The sequence below is a fragment of the Ananas comosus genome, linkage group 4 (genome assembly GCF_001540865.1).
Source record: "Ananas comosus cultivar F153 linkage group 4, ASM154086v1, whole genome shotgun sequence".
Taxonomy (NCBI): Eukaryota; Viridiplantae; Streptophyta; class Magnoliopsida; order Poales; family Bromeliaceae; genus Ananas; species Ananas comosus.
The window spans coordinates 12,329,186-12,350,818 of NC_033624.1; the positions used below are offsets into that span (position 1 = coordinate 12,329,186).

Consider the following 21,633-nt stretch of genomic DNA (forward strand, 5'->3'; position numbering starts at 1 on the left):
TTTTGAGGTCAAAATCATTGGAAACACACAGCCATATTTTCTTCTCAAAGTGATCGGTTATACGTTGATCATTATAGACTAATTGCGCGAGCGTCGTCTTACCGACCCCTCCCATCCCAACTATTGCTATAACCCCGAGATCACCTCCAGATGTGCCCACAAGAAATTCGATGATCTTTTGCGTATCTTCCTCCCTACCGTAAACTTCCGATTCAATTACAAAGGGGCTACTCTCTTCTCTCACCACATTCTGTTGCCTGTAAAATGTTACTGCAGATCTCTCTCGCAAATGAAGCTTAGATCTCTCCTCTGCAAGCTCATCTAGTCTCTCCCCAATCTCTCTAATCTCCCTACCGATATTTTTTTATTTTATTTTTTTTTTTTGAGAAATAGGTAGCTTGCTACCTGCTTCATTCATTAAGCAAAATGAACTAGGCTTACATATTGGAGGTAGCCAGGGCCTCCGAGGCGAAACCAACAATTACAAAGAAGAAAAGAAAATCTAGACTACCATATAGCTACCCTTACAACTAAGATACGAAAGGGCCCTATAGCAACCCTTACAAATAAGATACGAGAGGGAGAAACTCCTCAGTCCGAAGAACTGGTTACCTGGCCTCAATCCAATCTGTGATCAAAGAAGTGACTCGTTCAAGAACCCGGATAGCATTAAGGCTCCCCTCACGGAAGATCCTGTTGTTTCGCTCTGTCCAAACCACCCACCAGATTGCCGCCAATCGGGTTAGACTTTTTGCTCTCAACTTGGCATTGTGGATGTTACCTAGAGGGTTGGAAGGCAAAACTCCTCTCTCACGGGGGTAAACTGATCCTGGTCAACTCAGTACTTTCGAATCTACCGCTATTCTACTTCAGTATATTCAAAGCGCCGCAATGGGTGCTGAACCGTATAGAAGGCTTGAGAAGAGCGTTTTTCTGGAAAGGTAGTTCGAAAATTACAGGGGGCTCATGTCTGGTGAGTTGGAAACTAATTTGTAGAAGCAAAAAAGAAGGGGGGCTAGGAGTCAAAGACATGGAAGCAGCGAATACGGCTCTACTAACCAAATGGTGGCGGCGCTTCTTCAAAGAGCCGAATCAGCTATGGGGGAGGTTGATTAAATCTTTATATTATACCAGAAGAAGGCTGTTATATGAGGGAAGAGCCTTCCGACTCCACTCCCAGTGGTGGAGAAGTGTGGTGAGATGTCGAGAAGTGTTCAGATGTGGTGTTTCGCACGTGCTCGGCAACGGGAAAAATATTAGGCTGTGGTCTGATATTTGGATTGAAGAAACCCCTCTCAGTACTAGATTTCCAGGTATTCATTCCAGCGTTGCCAACAAGGAGGCCACAGTTTCAAAATGCTGGAATGATAAAGGGTGGAGATGGCGTTTTATAACCAGAACCCTTACTGCGAATACAGACAGCGACGCCCGCCGGCAGAGAACTTTGCTCAAAAATCTGATTGCTCAGTATAGTCCATCGGATGCACCAGATCGCTTTACGAGTTCATCACTGATGCAGGGCAGAGAGACTCCGTCTACGTTCACCTCTGGAGGCTCAGAATTCCGGTCAAAATCAAAATTTTTATTTGGATACTTCTCCGCAAGAGATTGCTTACCGCAGACAGAATTATCCGAAGAGGGGGTCATGTCGATCCGTATTGCATTTTTTGCGCTATGATAGCAGAAACCAGTGATCACCTTTTTCGGGAGTGTGTATTCGTCAGATACCTTCTACTTTGCACGGGAGTTGCAGACATAAGCAGATCGGAAGTAGGGGGTGCCAGGAGGATATGGGCTGAATCTCCCTACCGATATTAAACTGAGAAATAAATGAGTCAGGCAATGATAACAGGTCACTTACCGTTTGCTCCATCCAGTTAGTAGTTCTGCTGTCCCGATCAGCTAAACTTCTCTTCCGGTTCTTGGCCAAGTCCTCGTCGAGCAGATCGTCGATATCGTAGGCCACATCTTTGAGGCGTCGCAGCCACCCTCTGAGGGCTTTCTCCTGCACTTGCCTGGCGTCTGCGTCCTCGAGCACGTCGCGGATGGCCGAGAGGGTGCCCGCCAGCTTCTTCAGCTCGGTGGGGACATGCGTTAGCCGACCGAACTTGTCGACCATTCGGTTCGCCAGCCTGTCGAGCAGCGAGCTCAGGATGCCCGGAAGCCACAACGTCGGCCATCGTGTTGTGATGATTAGGTAATTTCTTTCCCTGATCAATAGACAATAACTGCTTCTCCGTGGTTTCTGTGGTGTATTCTACATCACTAACAGTTGACTTGACCTTGTGAGTCCCATATGGATGGTACACACTATGGACACAAAATTTAAGTTTAAAAATTTTAAAAATTTAACTTGACCTCGTGAGTCCTTTTTAAAAATTTAAGTTTAAATATTCAGTCAAGTCAATGTATTCATTCATCAGGACTGGATGAGTCAAAGATGTTGTCACGCCCGCCATCTGACGACTGAAAATTCCGACGAAAGTTAAAATTTTTCTCTGGCTAGTATAAAAAAAGAGACTCTCTACTGTGGATAACCTACTTAAAAAGGGTTGGGCAGGTTTCAATGAATGTGTCATGTGTGGTAATGAACTGGAGACAGTTGACCACTTATTGGAGGAGTGTGAAGTCAGCAAGTTTCTTTTTCTTGCTAATATAAAAAAAGAGACTCTCTACTGTGGATAACCTACTTAAAAAGGGTTGGGCAGGTTTCAATGAATGTGTCATGTGTGGTAATGAACTGGAGACAGTTGACCATTTATTGGAGGAGTGTGAAGTCAGCAAGTTTCTTTTTCTTTCCCTTCTAGAAGCGCCCTGCGTCTACCCATCATGTGAGGATGTCAAGTTCTTTTGGAAAGAGTTGGTAAGGAGGGGGACAAAGACGGACACTTTGAAGAGTTGGTGAGGAGGGGGTCACCTTGCGGCGGGCATCTGGTGGACGATTTGGTGCGAAAGAAATAATGTTATTTTTCAAAACTTACACATGAATGCTATTTCTACTGCTCATCATATTAGAGCTCTAGTGAAAGAGTAGACCGATTTTTGCATAGTAGGGTGACGTTGGTTGTTATTCTTTGTTGCTCCTTTTTTGTTATTCTTTTAGTTTTTCTTTTTTGTGCTTTTCTCCTTTGTTTAGTCGCCTACATGAGGCCCTAGTTGCCTCACCTTATGTAGCTAAGTTCATTTACCTAATGAATGAAACAGGTAGCGTGCCACCTCTCTCAAAAAAAAAAAAAAAAAATGTGTGCATTGCACGAGTCGCTAGAATTCACGTACTTAGAAATGCCATTCAAATTGAAATTATTTTAGACATTTTTTTCCTTCCCTATCATCAATTAATTAAACTGCAATTAATACTTGGAAAAAAGAAAAAGAGGAAACAATCCTTGAGTAAACAAGAGGGGATAAATTTACTTAGAGGAATCGCACCAGCATCCGCACACATGTACAAGTGTCACATACCTCCCAAATTTATTCATCCAACTTAAGAGTAATTTTATTATAAGAACTATGACATTTAACGATTACATTTTAACAGAAGTTAAAAAAAAAAAAATTACACATTTGGTTCTCAAATTATACGACAGATCATACTTTAGTCCTCAAATTTTAATTTATTATAATTTCTAACTCGAACTTTCAAAATTGTTTCAATTAAATTTCACAACTTAATTTAGTTGACAAAATATTGACAAATTTCTTATATAAAACTGATATAGCATCTTACTGGCGTACAATCAATTACAATACTACTACATCAATTCTACATTAATGATTCATCAATATTTAATCAACCAAATTAAATTACAAGGCTTAACTACAATAATTTTAAAATTTCGAATCAGAAATTATAATAAATTGAAGTTTGGAAATCAAAATGTCTCCGGCCTTGTAGTTTGAGAACCATAAGTGCAATTTACACACACACACACACACACACACACAAAAGAAGCTACAAAAGATATATTATTGTAGCAAATTTAAAGAGCTAGCTCTACTTATAAACTGGAGCTTTAGTAGCCATTATGGCTTCTTTCTTGGCAGTAAAGAAGGCAAGAAGCCTTTCTCTAGCAGGTAAGAACTCCTTCACAGCAGGATAGTTCACATAATCTTCAACCCATCTGCATAAGTTTGGGTGCTTCTCTTCATTGATCAAGCTTATTCCTGCCACCTCCTGCAACACCCCACACCAGTGAGCTATAAAACTCGCGACTATGTCGACGAGTCCGATCGAGTCGCCGCCGAAGAACCTCTTCCCTTTGAGCTGGTCCTCAAGAATGTTTAGGTTTTCGGTCGACTGCGCAATGAAGCCCTTCTGCGCCTCGCCTTGGGTCCAGCAGGACATCCACAATGCTAGTGTGCACTAGGCACAAAAGAAAACATGCATCAGAGCTTTTCAATCTACTAGTAAGATTGGATTTTAAAAGAGTATCTTGGGTATTGAAAGATACGTTTAAAAATTTTGAATAGTAGTAAAGAATAAATAAGCAAAAACTCTTTTTGAACAGCAGTTGGACCAAATACGCTAACGTAGTTGTACTAACTCGATATATTGAATCGATCTCGAAGCATCTCTATAAGCAATTACCTTCTCGTCGATGAACTTAGCCCAGAATCGCGCCATTGCCTTCTCGTAAGGATCGGCAGGCAATATAGGATGCCCTTCGAAAGCCTCCTCGATGTATTCGAGAATAACTAGCGACTCTGCGATCGGCTTTCCGTCGTGGAGGAGCACGGGGATCTTCTTATGGATTGGATTGTACCGGAGCAGCAACTCACTCTTGTTCGCGAGGTCCTCTTCGAATGACTCATAGGAAACTCCCTTTAACCGTAGCGCGAGCTCGACTCGAAAGCTAAAGGGGCTCCCCCAGGCGCGGAACACCTTAAGTTCCTTAGCCATTTTGCGTCTTTCCTTAGCTTATTGAACTTCGACGATCTTGGTTTTTTGTTTGCACAATGTATGTGACTTTTTATAGGACCTATACATGATCTACCATTGCTTAGAGATTAAGGTTCTTGAGAAAGTTTCACATTCAATGTTAGCTAAGAAATCTTATTTTGGTGTTTTTTTAATATTTAAAGTCAAAGAATCAGTCTACTTTAAAATGTGAGCTCAATGGAATCTCTCATCAGTGAAGGGAAACTTCATCAATAAGTGATTTTTTTTTAAATTGCTCCAAATAATTTGGTGGTATTACATTTTCTTTTTCTTTTTCGAAAAATGTATTATTTCATTGCATATATATATATTAAAAGCCATGCTAGCTGTGGTAACTGGTGAGGTCCTGCTTGTGGTCAGATTCTTTTTTTTTTTATTCCTTTTGTTTTTTTTTATGAATAATTGAATTAGTCAACTGCAGCTTATTTCATCTGCGTGCGCTAAACATTATTGATCATATATTTAATTGATGAATGTTCTCGAATTACAAAATTAAAGAAGTAAAATCAGATGTTAAAATCCACAAAATTGTAGAAAGTTCGTATACTTATTTGTAATTACAGTAATTTTGAATAGTACAGTACTAAAGTTGCAGCCTAAGGAAGAGATGACAACAGAGGAACAGCTAAGTAACAAAATTAAATAAAAAATTTAAAATTTATAGGATACTAACAAATTTAGTATACATTACTAATTCTTTTCCAATATTGTCATGTTAACTAACCCAAATTGGTAACCTGTTCAGTACGATTACTTTATGAAACTCAAGTAGATAACTCCATTACTAATTAAGAGCTAGATTTTAATATTTAATTAATATATATCCTTAACTATAGCTTATAAAACAAACCTTTTACATTATACAGAAGCATAAATTTATTTTTGGACGATTTGCATAAAAAATCCAATAATTTTGCGCTTTTGCAAATATGGGCCGCTTTTTTTCGTTTTTACAGATTCGGCCCAAATTTTTAGCAAACTGACCAAAATACCCTTATTACTTTTTCTCTTTTTTTTTTTTTTTTTCTCTCGTTCTTTTTTTCTCTATTCGAAGTAGGCAGCAGAGGTGGAGGCGGAAACAACCCACCTCGCCTCTGCCGGCACGCTCTCGCCCTCGCCCTCGCCCGTGCACCCCCACCCTCCTCGCCGCTGCACCGCGACCCTCCTTCTCCACTAGGGCACGATAACATCGAGGCACATGCTCTTCTCCTCCACCGCGCGTCGGAGCACCGCGACATCGTCGGAGGTGGTGAGATCGTCTCCAGCAACGTCGCGGTGGTTACGATAGAGAGTAAGAAAGAGATAGTGACAAAAAAAAAATTATAGAAAAAAAAAAAAAATATTTTTTTTTTACAAAAAAGATTAAAAAATATAGAAGAAAAAAGAAAATGATGAAATTACACTATTAAAATAATATTACACTATTTTTTAAAAAAAATTACACTATTTTAATAAAAATGGTACTATTTAATATAAAAATTAAACTCTTTAGGCCAAATATTTTACACTCTTTATGCCAAAATTGCAATATTTAAAAAAATTTTGCATCATTTTTTTTTCTCTCTCTATCTTCTTCTTCTTCCCCCGCCGCCTCCCGCCAGGCCTGAGGCCCGCCTCCTCCGCATGCCCCGCCCCGACCCTGCCTCCTACGCCTCCGTCCTCCTCGCCCTCGCCTGCTCCGCCGCGCCCCACCGTGCCCTCCACCTCTATGCCCATCTCCACCTGCTCCGCCGCCGCACCGGCCCGGCCGCCACCTTCGCCCTCCACGTCGCGTGCGCACGCCGCGCCTCGTCGGTGAGGAGGGCGCCGAAGACGACGACATGGGGCGCGGCGGAGCGGGCGAGGGGCTGCGAGCTTTCTTAGTTTTGAGCTCACAACAAACTTATTTGCCCTACAACTTTCCAAATGATACTCGCAAAATGCTTGCTCCATTAAAGACCTCTGTTCCAAACATTCTTTAGTTTTCCCAGAAGGTCAATAGTAAAGCATTACCATCTAAATTGCTCAAGCATTCATGCATGAAGAATATGTTAAACAGAGGACGCTCAAGCCGTAGTAAACTAATGCGAAATAGTGTCCTAAAATCAATATTCCTATGATTATCGGCATCAATCGAAAGCCGAGCATGATAAAAAAATAAGTTCTAACAAGTTGCTTGAACACAAACATCAGGAAGAAAAAAGAAAACCAAGAAATATAGCTCTTAGGTGCCCCCGCCTCCTACGCCTCCGTCCTCCTCACCATCGCCCGCTCCGCGGCGCCCCACGTCATCGTCTCCGGCGCCCTTCTCACCGACGAGGCGCAACGCGCGCACCTGACGTGGAGGGTGGAGGCGGCGGGGCCGATGAGGCGGCAGAGCAGGTGGAGGTGGGCGTAGAGAGGGAGGGCGCGGCAGAGCAGGCGAGGGCGAGGAGGACGGAGGCATAGGAGGCGGGGTCGGGGCGAGGCATGCGGAGGAGGCGGGCCTCGGGCCTGGCGGGAGGCGGCGGAGGAAGAAGAAGAAGAAGAAGAGAGAGAGAAAAAGAAAAGAAAAAGAAATTGTACAAATTTTTCAAAATAATGCAATTTTAGTATAAACAGTATAAAATTTTTTACCTAAAGAGTGTAATTGATATATCAAATAGTATAATTTTTATTAAAACAATGTAATTTTTTTAAAAAATAGTGTTATCTTATTTTAACATTATAATTTCATCATATTCTTTATTCTTTTATATTTTTTGATTTTTTTTTTGTAAAAAAAAAATTTACTTATATTTTTTATTGTTCTTTTTTTTTCTCTATAATATTTTTTTTGTCATCACCTTCCCCTTACTCTCTATCACAACCGCTGCAACGTCGTCGAAGACGATCTCTCTATCGCAACCACTGCAACGTTGTCGGAGACAATCTCGCCGCCTCCGACGACATCGCTGCGTTCCGACGCTCGGTGGAGGAGAAGAGCATGCGTCTCGACGTCGTCGTGCCCTAGTGGAGAATGAGGGTCGTGGCGCGACCACAGCAGGGTCGGAGGGGAGGAGGGTGGGGGCCCATGGGCGAGGGCGTGCGGGGCAGAGGCGAGGTAGACTTTTTCCACCTTCGCTTCCGCTGCCTTCTTCGAAGAGAGAAAAAAGAACGACAAAACAAAAAAAAGAGAAAAAATAATAAGAATATTTTGATCAGTTTGCTGAAAATCCAGACCGAATCTGTAAAAATGAAAAAAGTAGCCCACATTCGCAAAAGAGCAAAATTAGTGGATTTTTTATGCAAGTTAGCCTTTATTTTTCTATCCATCATGAGAGCCTAATATTCTTAACAAAAGTAACATAGAAGCACGCCCAAATTAAACAGTGTTTAAACAATAGCCCACATATATATATATATATATATATATATATATATATATATAGAGAGAGAGAGAGAGAGAGAGAGAGAGAGAGAGGCTACTATGCTATCGGAAGCACGGAGCCTTCCGTGCTTCCAGCTCGTTTTCGATGTTGCGACTTTTGAATTGTCGATCAGTTTGCGGTTTAAACGTGAGTCTTAGATTATTATGTATAGGTACTCTAGAAAATAATTTTATTATTTTTTTGATATCCTTTGGCTAGTGAGTAATGGGCTCAACAACAAATTTTATGGGTTGTAGTGAGCCGTTTGCCAAGTTAACGGCGTAGCAAATATCCAAATCACGTGAAATTTTGATAGAAAATTTTATACTATATAAACAAGATTCAATATCTTTAATTTAATTATTAATATCATATTATTATATTTTGTAAGATTTTTATTTTCAGTCGTTGATTTTTGCCCCTTCGTTCCCTAGGCAACTGATATCGTAAAATCATAAAATTTATTTCAGATACTTCAAATACTCTAGATCAAGTTTAACGGAGCGATCGACGATTCGAAAGTCGCAACATCGAAAACTGACTGGAAGCACAGAAGGCTCCGTGCTTCCGATAGCATAGTAACCTCACTATATATATATATTAGTATATATATATATATATAGTTGAGCTAGAATACTTCTAAAAGCATCAAGAGGATGGTGCTAGTGAGTTTGTAACCCTTGGATAGAGAAATGTAGGGTTAGGATTATGGTGGTAGGTGGTGGTAGGTGGTGGTAGATGGAATAGTGTTTGATTCAAGGGCTATTAGTAATTAAGGAGTAGATCCAAAGGCTAAAAACCTAATAGCACTAAAGGGGTGATACTTGTAAAAGTATTCTAGCTCAATTCTATATATATATATATATATATATATATAAATTTGTTCGACAAATTTAGAGTTAACACTACTTATAAACTGGAGCTTTGGTGGCCATGATGGCTTCTTTGTTAGCTGTAAAGAGTGCAAGAAGCCCTTCTCTAGCAGGTAAGCACTCCCTCACAGTAGGATAGTTCACATAATCTTCAATCCATCTGCACAAAATTGGGTGCTGCTCTTCATTGATCAAGCTTATCCCTGCCACCTCCTGTAACACTCCACCCCAGTGAGCTATAATGCTCGCGGATATGTCGACGAGCCCAATCGAGTCGCCGCCGAAGAACTTCTTCCCTCTGAGCTGATCCTCGAGAATGTCTAGGTTTTCGTTCGACTGCGCAATGTAGTTCTTCTGCTCCTCGCCTTCGGCCCAGCAGGACATCCAAAATGCCGGCGAGCACTGAGCACACAAGAAAATTGGTAGATGTGTCTCGAAATTTGGCTATCGACTTTCATTTTAGGCCTCCAATTCATCGATAGTTTTACGGTACGACAAATTTGGAAAAAAAATTTGTAAAGAAAAAATTATATATCTGTGGTGGATAATAGAGAGCTTGAGTTTATAGACCCGAACACGTTAAGAAATCTCTTTTTTTTTTGGCCCTAGAAACGATACATTGTTGATTGTACTTTTACGAAAACTTTGTACTCCTTTTTTTTTTTTTATCGCGAAGTCTCTTCTTTTTTGCCCGTGGTTTTTTTTCCTACAAAATATTTTTTACGTAAATTCTTATGTTCATTTTATTTTACTGCTTTTATGATTTGTCTACTTTGTCATTGTCATTTTTCGTTTCTATTTGTGCGCTTGTCGTAACAAAAATAACTTCAATGCACTAAGACATCATCTATTTCTAACTTGTTTTTTCTTCTTTGGAGTTGTCCGTATATGTCCCATATATAAATCAAACCCCCCCCCCCCTCTCCCACTTAATTAAAACATTAGATTCAAATTAATTACCAATTTATGAGTGGAGCACCGAGTATGTTACCATATATAAATCCTCCTCCACCTCTGTTCATCCTCTCCTTTTTTGCTCCTCTTTTTTATACCTTGTATCTACTTTTTTTTTTTTAAGAGAGATAGGTAGCATGCTACATGTTTCATTTATTTCATTTAGAAATAAATTTAGTTAGAAATGTGAATCAACTAGGATTTGAACTTAGGACCTCGAATACCAACCATCAAGTCATTTGCCATTTACTCTAGGGACGGTCGGTTATCTACTTTTCTCTTCATAGCTATGAACAAGTCTCATGATGTTCCTTTCAAAAAAATATTGCTCAAGATATGGGGAACGACGTGAACCTCGTTTGGAATAGGTGGTCTGGTAAAAAGGATCAATTGAAGAAACATACTGGACTCACTGATCTAATTGGCTGCTGGTAGATTACTCGGAAAGTTAGGAACGACTCTTTATTTCGGAATATCCTCCCTAACCCGGGCTAGCGGTCCACAGACTCAAAAGCTCCTCGTGAAGGAGTGGGACTTTCTCCTGGCGTCTTGACCTTTTTTTTTCTTTTTTTTTCTTTTTTTTTTTTCGGGGCCCGGTTGCCCCACACTTGTAGCTTAATTCATCTAATCAATAAATGAAGCGGGTAGCGTGCTACCCACGCTACCTCTTTCTCAAAAAAAAAAAAAAAAGATATTGCTAAACTAAACGAGCTCAAAGCAGAGGTTACAAAGTTGAAGCTTGCGCTTTTGCTACAATAAAAGTTGTTGAAGATATCTAGCTAAAAGAAGTACTGTAGTTTTTCCGAAGAATTTTTAAGTAACTCTACTCAACAGTACTCGTAAGTTTCGGTTAGATCTATATCTGTTTACTGGTGCTATAAGTTGAATGGATGTTGAGATTTCTCTAACAATAAGCACATGATTACCTTCTCGTCGATGAACTTAGCCCAGAATCGCGCCATGGCCTTCTTGTAAGGATCTGCAGGCAAAATAGGATGCCCTTCGAAAGTCTCCTCAATGTATTCGAGAATAACTAGTGACTCCGCGATCGGCTTTCCGTCGTGGAGGAGCACGGGGATCTTCTTATGGATTGGATTGTACTGGAGGAGCAACTCGCTCTTGTTCGCAAGGTCCTCTTCGACCGACTCATAGTCGACTCCCTTCATTCGTAGCGCGAGCTCAACTCGAAAGCTAAAGGGGCTCCCCCTGGCGCGAAACACCTTAAGTTCCTGAACCATCTCACTCCTCTTTCTTAGCTTCTTTGAACTTTGATGATCTTTTTCTCTTGCAATGTATGTGGCTTTATACATAGGATCAAGCAATGCATCTAATACCATTCAATGCTAGCTAGCTAAGATATCTTATTTTGGTGTTTAGTTAATGTTTAAAGTCAAAGGGTCTACTTCATCATTTGGTGAATTATTATTTTGAATTGGTCCAAATAAGTGGGTGGCGCGCAGTGCATTATTATTATTTTTTTTTTTCTTTTGTGGTAATATTACATATATTTAAATAGCAATGCTTGCTGCGGTAAATGGGGGGCCGTTTATGTGGTCAGATCTGTGCGTGCGTGTGTGAAGAAAGTCTACTATATCATACTTACATCGCATCATCAATAATCAATTATTTTTTTTTGAAAAGAAAATATAATGAAAATATTTTTCTAATAACCATAATGAAATGGGTGATCCAAGAAAAATAATCTGATTGGTTGGAGACGCTACATCAGTAATATAACTAATGCATTCTATACTTTTTTGCTGGGTGTATGCGTTATAATTTACTATTGAACTAGTCAACTGCAGCTCCTTTCCATCTGCAGATGAACATGTATATAAACAGATATTTTATCACTGATGTTCACAAATTACAAAATTAAAAAAAAAAAAATCAGCAGTTCGGAGCCGTGAGATTGTAGAAAATTCATAAAGTTATTTGTAATTATAGTAATTTCAAAGTTTAGGCCTAAGAAAGAACGATGACAGAGAACAGGTAACTATTATTTGTTAGCTGTTCCATTTTTATTTTGTTAAAAATCTAATAAAATCATCAAATTGAATGCACTCATAAATAAAGTTGATAAAATTCTCAATTTATCTGCTTTAAATTATATAATTTCAAAATCCAAATTTAAGAAATTGTTGATAAGCAAAATGAAGTAAATGTAAACTTCTAGGCAAAATATTCATATATACAAAAAGTTTTCTAGCTAGGGTCAAAATTTGACTTTATCAGCTTAAAGTAAGATCATGTTACATCATGGTTTGTTAGTTTAATCTGATGCTTAATAATCTAACCCTCTTACATCAATCATTGCTCTTAAAAAATTATATAAAGACCAAAATTTTCTTCAACAATACTATTTATGAAGCTTCAGCTCAAATTACCTCAACTGTATAGTATATAGGAATACAAACTCTTATGAATAAACTTAATAATTTTCAAAAAAAAAAGGACTAACCTGAGTTTATAAAGCTGCAACTATCTCATAAGAGATAACATGATCAAGAAGAGAAAGAACGAAAAATGGCTAAGGAAGTGAAGGGGTTTTTTGCTTATGGCACCCCCATAAGTCACCGATCGAGTCGAGCTCGCGCTATGGTTGAAGGGTGTTCCGTATGAGGCACTTGAAGAGGACCTCGCGAACAAGAGTGAGCTGCTTTTGAAGTATAATCCAGTTCACAAGAAGGTCCCCGTGCTCCTCCACGGAGAAAAACCGATAGCAGAGTCGCTAGTTATCATTGAGTATATTGATGAAACATTCGATGGGCATCGTATATTGCCCGCCAATCCTTACGAAAGGACTGTGGCTCGGTTCTGGGCTCAGTTTTTTTTTTTCTTTTTTTTTTTGAGAAAAGGTAGCACGCTACCCGCTTCATTCATTAGGATGAAGAACTAGGCTACAAGAGTGGGGCAACCCGGGCCCCGAAAAAAAAAATAAATAAATATATAAAAAACTGTTAACGAATAGAACTTAGATTGGGAGCAGTGAATCCCACTCCAGCACCAACTCATTGAGAGTCCGAACAGCCATTCCCGGGTTTGGCAGGGTTTTCCTAATAATACAGTTGTTTCTGACTTTCCAAACGGTCCACCAGCAGCCTACCAAATCTGTTAGGCTATTTCTCTTCAGATGATGGTTCTTCCTAGCCGTCCATCTATCCCATACTATATTCACCTCATCCCCCATGTCTTGTGATTGTACGCTGTCCACCCCGATTACAATGATAAACTTGGTGAAGACGCACCGAGTGAACAGGTGGTCCACAATTTTGTCTTCCAATCCGCATAGTACGCAGATTGCGTCTTGAATCCATCCTCTCTTAAAGAGCTTATCCTTCGTAGGAGTTCGCTGTTTGAGAACCCGCGAGCAGAATACTTTAACCTTTAGGGTGCGTTTGGTTCGCACTATAAAAGATTACTAGTAATAAAAAGATGTCCGAAAATCTTATTCATATTCATCCTATTACTAAGAATGTGGCATTACTGTGTTTGGTTTACACGGTCATATTATTTAGTCATGTTATTTAAGTTTACAAAAAATATACAATTAATTAATTTATTTATTTATTTAATTTTAGATAATACTATAAAAAATTTTAACATCTTTTTAGAAAAAAGGGAGAGAGAACATATGTTAGAGAGAGAGAGAGCATAATTAAAGAAATAAAAAAAAATAGAGTCAAGATTAGAGGGAGTGAGAGAGTTGAGATTTTAGAAAAAGAGGGGAAGAAAGAGCTTAGTTTAGAGAGAGAAAAAAAGTTGAAGTTTAGAGAGAAAAAGATAAGTTTAGAGAGAGATATGAGGTTAGAGTATGAAGAAAAATAATACTAACTAGCCGGCGGGTAGGAAGAAAGAAAGAGATAAGACATATTATGATTATTCCAATCCATTAATATGAGGATACTCACCCTCTCTCAAGAGAATGAGATTAATACTTTGGAATGAATCGCATTCCCAAGTAAATCTAATATTACCAACTATCTTACTTAGTGCGTTTAGCTAAACACCGTCATATTTTTTTATTCCTATTGGATTACTAAGAATCTTTAAAAGATAGCGCGAACCAAACGCACTCTTAAAGGGATTTTGAGTCTCCATATTCTAGGGGCTCGTGCGTCCCTCGTCCCCCCATCCGTTAATGCCACATAGGTCGATTTCACCGAGAAGAGTCCATCGGCACCTCATCGCCATTGTATTCTGTCCGATGTAGGCTCAACCGAGAGAGGGGAAATCCTTTCCTCCAGCTCCGCGAAAGTGGACCTCGTCTCAAGTCTCTGGTTCGCAGCAACTCCCACAATCCTTTGCTAGTTCCAACTACCCCTCAAAGAACAATCGCTAACTTTTAAGTTTTTCCCCCCAAACAAGAGGTAGGCCGTCGGGAACAAAAGTTTCAGTATGTTATCCCCACACCATCGGTCGAGCCAAAAGTCAGTAGTACGACTGTCGCCTAGTTTGTAGGCCATTCCCCAGGCGAAAATAGAGGTAAGGCTAAGCACCCCCGTCCACTAGCTAGAGTAGGGTCTGAATGTTTTGCCTTCCTTTAAAGGTATTCGTCGTCGATTGTACAGGTCGCGGATCAGCGTATTCCACTGCAATAGGGGAGCTGTGTGAAATTTCCACCACCATTTCATCAGGAGAGCTTGATTCATACTCGCGACGTCCAAGATACCTAACCCTCCTTCCTTCTTACTTTTGCACACATTCTTCCAAGCCATCAAACAGCCCTTGCCTGCGGCACTGCGCCTTCCGTTCCAGAAAAAGTCCCTTCTAAGTGCTTCAATACTCTTAATCACCCGCTTGGGTGCCTTGAACACTAAAAGGAAGTACAATGGTAAGTTGGTTAAGACCGTGTTTACCAGAATAAGTCTGCCCCCCCTTGAGAGAAGTTTAGCTTGCCATCCATCAATTTTGCAATGTAGCTTGTGGATTATCCCCCTCCAGGCCTCTTTAGACGGTGGTTTGGGGAAAAGGGGTAGTCTCAAGTACTTGGTGGGGAAGGTTCCCACTCTACATTTCAGGATTTTTGCTAGTCTAGCTGCTTTATCGTCGTCGCTTCCTAGGTAGAACAATTCCGTTTTCTCTTTGTTGACTTTCAATCCAGAGTCCCATTTGAACAGGCTCCAAACAAATCTGAGATTCCTCATGTACCTTTTCCTTGCCTCGCAAAAGAAAAAAGTGTCATCCGCGAATTGGATAAGAGAGGTCCTACTTGCCTCAGAAGGTCCCAATCCTTTGAGCAGCGAATTGGAGGCCGCTATGTTAGTCATGCGGGTTAGACACTCCGCTACCAGTAGGAAAAGGAAGGGTGACAACGGATCCCCCTGCCTTACACCTCTCTTCGTCTTGATCCACTTGGTCGGCTCTCCGTTAACAAGAATAGCTACTTTCGCTTTACAGACGCAAAGTTCGATCCACCTGCACCACCTCTCGTCGAATCCCCACCATCGAAGTATGCGAAAAAGAAAAGGCCAGGAAATCGTATCGTAGGCTTTTTCGAAATCGACCTTGACCCCCACACCCTCCACAGCCTTTTTGGTACCCCAAGCGACAAGTTCAGAAACCGTCGCATATGCTTCTGTGATGTTCCTTCCTTTCAGGAAGGCAGACTGCAATGGGGAAATAAGATCCCTCATGACCAGTTCGAGACGGTTGGCTAGAACTTTGGATAGGATCTTTTGAATCTCGTTTATCAGGCTTATAGGGCGAAAGTCATGAGAAGGTACTTGATGATCTTTTAGAAAGTTTGGGTTACTGATCTTCAATCATATTTCAAAAATGATCAGTGATCTTAAACTACACTATAAATTCTTGAAAGATTGTACATAAAATTCTACTCTTACCCCTAATATCTTATGCATGTGTAACAACATAAAGAAGACTACATGAAGTAGTAACAAAATTGTAACTACTCGAATGCTTCTTCGCGCAGTGCATCTCATCACTGTGGACATCGTGCTGGACCGACGGCGACACCCAGAAGAATTTGATCAAGCAATCAGAAGAAAACTTGAGCAATTTAGAGGGGCTACTCGAAGGGAAGAGGTTCTTCGGAGGCGATTCGATCAGACTTGTGGACATTGTTGCGACTTATGTAGCCTATTGGTTCATGTTGGCTCAAGATCAGGTTGCAGGAATAAGCTTGATCAATGAACAGAACCACCCCATTTTGTGTAGGTGGGCTTAAGATTTTGTGAGCTCACCGGTCGTGGCGTCGAGCTTACTGACTAAAGAACGGCTTCTCCCCTTTCTTATGGCTCAAAAGAGAAGCCATGTCTGCGAAAAAAGATTGAATTCTAGTAGTATATATTTTGAGTCAATTTTGATGATATAAACATGGCTATGAATTAGAGGAACAAATTGTACGAAGCGTGTAATCCTAAACTCCTTACATGATGAATTTCCTCTAACCTCATATAAAATGAATGAGTTATTCAGGTGTAATGTGTTATTATTAACCCCTTAAAAATTTCTATGCTGAAATTTATCCTTCAAAAATTCCAAATTCTTTCAAATAAATCATCAAATTAGGAATATATATAGGAAAAAAATAAAAAAGAGAAACTTTATAGGAATAATTTGAAACGAAAGCTAATTATGAAATTCAGTAATTTTCCAAGGATACAGAGGTAGGTAGTGTACGATAGGTTACGGAAAAGTGTGGTGTGTAATAGTTTGATGGGAATTGAGTTTGATCCTTCCACAGCATCTTTGAAATTTCAATCCAAAGTTGATCCTCGGTGGTGCCAGCACGGGCCCTTCTCGTTTTGCGTCTCCCTCTCCCTTTTCCTCAGAATCCAGCCACATCGAATCCGACCGATCCTGCCGATCCCGCGCATCCCACCGGAGATCCAGCTCCAGATCTTGCCGGAAATCAAATCCCGCCTGGTGGACACCATCATCACCGGACTTTTAGGCCGTTTGGGACAAAAAAAAAAAAAAAACTATGGCGTGCATCTGATGCATTCGCACATTCGTACACCGCACTTTTATTCTTCATTTATTTCATCTTATTAACAAGAGATAAAAAGAACATGTATTCTATTACATAAAGATGGTTCATTATATTATCCAAACACAAATATAGGAGTTCCAATCAAAACCCAAATGATACTAAAAAATATGTATTAAAACAACACAGTGCGTACTCCATGTAGTGATATTCCAGCATAAAACAAGGCGAAAAAGTTAAAACTAAGAACATTTCACTATTCAGGATCCATCAGAAGTATAGCTTTCAAATTTGTATTGGACTTCCAATTACCTCAGACTATGGATAAGCTTTCCCTCTAAGAAAGGACAAATTTTAATCTCTTACAAGTATAGCAAAATCCAAAAGCCATTTTGCCACTACAATAATAAAGATAAGCTCAATTTACAAACTTCTTTATCCCAACTAAGTGATGTTAAATCTCAGCGTTCACAACGTTTCTAAAAGCCCAATAAGAGCAAGTTCCGTGTCACAGCTGCGCGAAAGAGCCGCAGTCACTACATGAAGAAGGGTCCCTTTCATCCAAAAGCTTTTGTGGGCCATGTATATCTCAGAGGATTCAGTGTCTTATAATAGCTTTCCAAGATAGGGATGGTGCATTTATGTGTGAAAATCTCGGGATTCAAAACATGTTCAGATGATATTACTAGTGGATCCATTGCTTAAATTACTGCATCAATCCTATCCTTTCACATTCTCAGTGGGGAGTGATTTGGACCTGATAAATGCCCTGGTACATTATCTATTTATCTATTTATATCCCACATTAAGCACTTAGTTGCAGTGTTGCACCACCACCATACAACTTAGGCTATATATTAACCACTAGCCAAGAACATTTTAGATCATATTCATCAGCAACCATGGTGAAGGAAAGCAAGGTGAGGCTATTCGGCATGTGGGCGAGCCCGGCGGTTCGTCGAGTCGAATGGGCTTTGAAGAAGAAGGGGATTGAATATGAATACGTCGAAGAAGATCTCTCGAATAAGAGTGCTTCTCTTCTTGAGTTCAATCCGATCAACAAGCAAGTCCCGGTGCTCGTGCATGACGGGAGGCCTATTGTTGAGTCGCTCGTCATCATTGAGTACATTGACGAAACTTGGAAGGACAGACCGCTATTGCCGAAGGATCCTTATGAGCGAGCCAAAGCGCGTGTTTGGGCCACATTTACTGAAGATAAGGTGAGTGAAGATAAGGATAGTTCTTTTACTTCACAAAAAGAACTAACCGATGTTTAACTGTGTCTTTGGCAGTGTCGAGATGCGGCAAGAAAAGCCTTCTTTGCAGAAGGAGAAGATCGAGCGAAGGCCATAGAGAACTTGGAGGCAGTGCTGAGAGTACTTGAGAATGAGATAAAAGGAAAGAGGTTCTTCGGCGGAGACGGCATTGGATACACCGACTTGGTTGTGGGGTGGATAGCATTTTGGTTAGGCATCGCGGAGGAGATTGCCTGCTTCAATGTGGTGAATGCTAAGAGGTTCCCTGGAATCGCTTCATGGATTGATAACTTCCTCGAAGATCCGGTGATCAATGCGAACCTTCCTCCCCGCGACAAGGCGGTCGAGTTCTTTCGCAACTACCGCCGTGTTGGTTTAGCTGCATCTAAGTGAATACTCATCTTCTGTTCTCTGTGAGACAAAGATGAGCTTTCTTAGATACTTTGTTTGAAAGGTTATTTCCTCCTCCAAACTTTCGAAGTCTTGTATTGGCCACGTCAGTATCATGTATGCAACATCTTTCAATGTGTGTAGTGGATGGATATGCAAAAATGTTTCATTTAGCTTCACTAGCTAGCACTTTTACGTGTAAAAACATGACTTTTGCTCACAAGAGAATGAAGAGCGTACTAACAAAATACCAATGAAGGCTCAATCGGACGTGTTCATCAACTCAAAATAGAATAGATCAAACAGGTCAACTGAGATTTGACTGGGCTGGGCTAAGTCGACTAAAGCAAATAAATCCAAACCAACCTGAAGTTACTTGGACCATGGTTTTTTGAATTAGGTCCAGCCCATTAAACCGGGTCGAACCTCGTCTAATCAATAAAAAAGTCAGGTATAGTGGGCCAAGTCGGGTAGGTTGGATGTTTTTAATTTGCTCATATTATATGAAAATAATAGAGGTGTAAATGACATATGTCAGTATGGTCCTGGGTGTGATTGGCCCACAGTAATAATCCCATATGAATTTGAGACCATTTTTCGCAAGACCAATCTAACAATTTTCCATTGAAATATAACTAGGAACATCAAGCCAAGCATTGTTCACTCCAGGTATATAATGAGCACATTTTCTGAAAGAACCAATAGCTAAATGACAGAGAAAAAATTTATATAATTGCAAAATATAAAGAATTGTTTTGACTAGCCTTGGATCTCCTACAAACATGAGGGCAAACAGATACCAACATATCAAAGTGCATCGACAAGAAAAAAAAAAAAAAGCAGGCAAAGATACCTACAAGAAGGAACATTAATTGAAGCATATTCCTACTTACATATATATACAGCAACAACATTTGAAAGAAGCAATGGCAACAGGAGAAGTAAAGCTTCTAGGAACATGGTCGAGCCCATTTGTTCTTCGGATCAAATGGGCACTGGGAATGAAAGGAGCTCAATATGAGTTCATAGAAGAAGATATTTCAAACAAGAGTCCTATGCTTTTACAATATAATCCAGTGTATAAAAAGGTCCCCGTTCTCGTCCATGATGGAAAACCAATTACAGAATCGCTAATCATACTTGAATACATCGATGAGATGTGGAAGGAGAACCCGATCTTGCTGAAAGATCCCTATGAAAAAGCCGTGGCCCGTTTCTTGTCTAATTTTGGAGATAGTAAGGTATGCATCACTGCTATTTACCTCTTGTTACATTGTTCCTTTCGCTGAATCTCTTAGTTGCAGCAATTTTTATTTCTTATTATGGGCATAAGAGTAAATGATTTCCTACTTGTATTTTTGGTACAGTTTTTCTAGTCAACCTAGGAGTGAAGGAAAAACTTTCAGATTAGACGCATATGAAACTGCTTAAAAAGTGGAAAATAGGATATGGCTATGTAGGCTTTTACTTAAACAAGGTTATTCTTGGATATTCCAGGCTCCTTATAATTAGTAAAGTTGGATCTTATCATTAACTTAGCCCTACTATCTTTCTCTGAATAATTTCCTTACTGTCATTACAATTGCTTAAAATCAAACACAAATAAAACCCCTCAGTTATTGTAGGTTAGCAGGATAATCTAGGGATAAAAATGTTTATTGTTCCCAAAATTCATGATGCATTATTTGACCCTAAGCAAACTAAATTCTATGTTCCAGTGTCTACCTTCAATTTGGCAAGTATGCATATCAACAGGAGAAAAGCAGCAGGAAGCAATTACCTCAGCAGCAGAGAACTTAAACATTTTAGAGGAAAAGCTAGAAGGGAAAAGGTTCTTCGGTGGAGAGACAATTGGTTATGCAGATATATCACTTGGTTGGATATCATACATGGTGAGTTTGTTGGATGATGTTACTAATGTAAAGCTGATCGATGAGGTGACGTACCCGTTGCTTTCGCAGTGGATAAGTAACTTCACAAGCTCTCCACTCATAAAAGACAGTTTACCTCCTCGAGATAGAATGGTCTCAAAATTCCGTATGCTTCGTGAAGCCTTCCTCGCATCAGCAGCCACGGCTTGAAACCCTAGAATGTTGATGTCGTAATAAATCAACTCACAGGAGAATAACAAAGATAGATTTACTTCTGTAAAGAGAAGTGAATGTTATCGTTGAAGTCATGCTTCTTTTCTTTTGATAAGTCGTGTTGTTTGTGAAGTACCGTGATTACAATCATGTGAAGGGTGTTGAACTACTTCACTAGTTATTGATTGCAATCTCTATGTCAATTTGACGGTTTCATTCATAAATAAATCAATTGATGTATGATTCAGTAATAGCTAAACTAACCACTATTTGGTGAATTCCATGAAAAAGAATCTTCATGGCAAATTTGATTAAAAAATTTATGCAACTGCGTGTCACCATCGAATTTCCGCACTTGAGAGTACATACCTGCAAGAAGATTCAGTACTGTAAAACTTTCTATTTCTCGAAGCGTACTGACGAAAACTGAACTGTCTAAACCCAATTCTCAACAAGATCATATTTTGATGCCCTAACGATCTCCCGATACAACCGAAAAGCCACGTCTATCCCTACGACCAGATTAATTATTTTCTAGTTCATATATCATCTCATTAACTCCGATCTTATGCATAAGCCCATGAATCATTTTACCTGATTGAAAAGCACCCAAACCTCCATAAGTAGTAGAAAAGCTCTCCATTGTATTCCCCACTCCCCATTTTGCAGTCAATCAAACCTCCACGAACCAACATTTTTCACAGGCTTTTCATCGAACACCTGCTGAGCATGAATCAAGCGCTGAATGCTCGGTTCCAACACGGTGATGGATCGATCCTTCGACTGGAGATGATGATTTGTAGGGTGGATTCAATATA

The 21,633-nt window shown here is 39.8% G+C and overlaps 3 protein-coding genes and 1 pseudogene across 3 annotated transcripts; 2 read left to right on the top strand and 2 right to left on the bottom strand.

Moving 5' to 3' along the window:
- Positions 3,673–4,999, bottom strand: LOC109708568 (probable glutathione S-transferase). The gene is made up of 2 exons (XM_020230367.1): positions 4,589–4,999; positions 3,673–4,363 (listed from the first exon to the last, which is right to left on the bottom strand). The coding sequence occupies exons 1-2, from the start codon at positions 4,898–4,900 to the stop codon at positions 3,995–3,997; spliced, it is 681 nt and encodes a 226-aa protein (XP_020085956.1). The 5' UTR covers positions 4,901–4,999; the 3' UTR covers positions 3,673–3,994.
- On the bottom strand, positions 9,167–11,485 carry LOC109708567 (probable glutathione S-transferase). The gene is made up of 2 exons (XM_020230366.1): positions 11,060–11,485; positions 9,167–9,581 (listed from the first exon to the last, which is right to left on the bottom strand). Exons 1-2 carry the CDS (start codon positions 11,468–11,470, stop codon positions 9,213–9,215), a joined length of 780 nt encoding a protein of 259 aa, XP_020085955.1. The 5' UTR covers positions 11,471–11,485; the 3' UTR covers positions 9,167–9,212.
- LOC109709113 lies at positions 12,660–18,743 on the top strand (annotated as a pseudogene).
- Positions 19,658–20,812, top strand: LOC109709114 (glutathione transferase GST 23-like). The gene is made up of 2 exons (XM_020231183.1): positions 19,658–20,006; positions 20,472–20,812. The coding sequence occupies exons 1-2, from the start codon at positions 19,658–19,660 to the stop codon at positions 20,810–20,812; spliced, it is 690 nt and encodes a 229-aa protein (XP_020086772.1).

Excerpts from the sequence above, each read along its gene's own strand:
- LOC109709114 (XM_020231183.1), top strand. The coding sequence starts at position 19,658 with ATGGCAACAGGAGAAGTAAAGCTTCTAGGAACATGGTCGAGCCCATTT. Across the intron at positions 20,007-20,471 it reads TATTTACCTCTTGTTACATT|TATGCATATCAACAGGAGAA; the intron begins GTTCCTTTCGCT and ends CAATTTGGCAAG.
- LOC109708567 (XM_020230366.1), bottom strand. The coding sequence starts at position 11,470 with ATGGTATTAGATGCATTGCTTGATCCTATGTATAAAGCCACATACATT. Across the intron at positions 9,582-11,059 it reads CTAAGTTCATCGACGAGAAG|TGCTCGCCGGCATTTTGGAT; the intron begins GTAATCATGTGC and ends TTGTGTGCTCAG.
- LOC109708568 (XM_020230367.1), bottom strand. The coding sequence starts at position 4,900 with ATGGCTAAGGAACTTAAGGTGTTCCGCGCCTGGGGGAGCCCCTTTAGC. Across the intron at positions 4,364-4,588 it reads CTAAGTTCATCGACGAGAAG|TGCACACTAGCATTGTGGAT; the intron begins GTAATTGCTTAT and ends TTTTGTGCCTAG.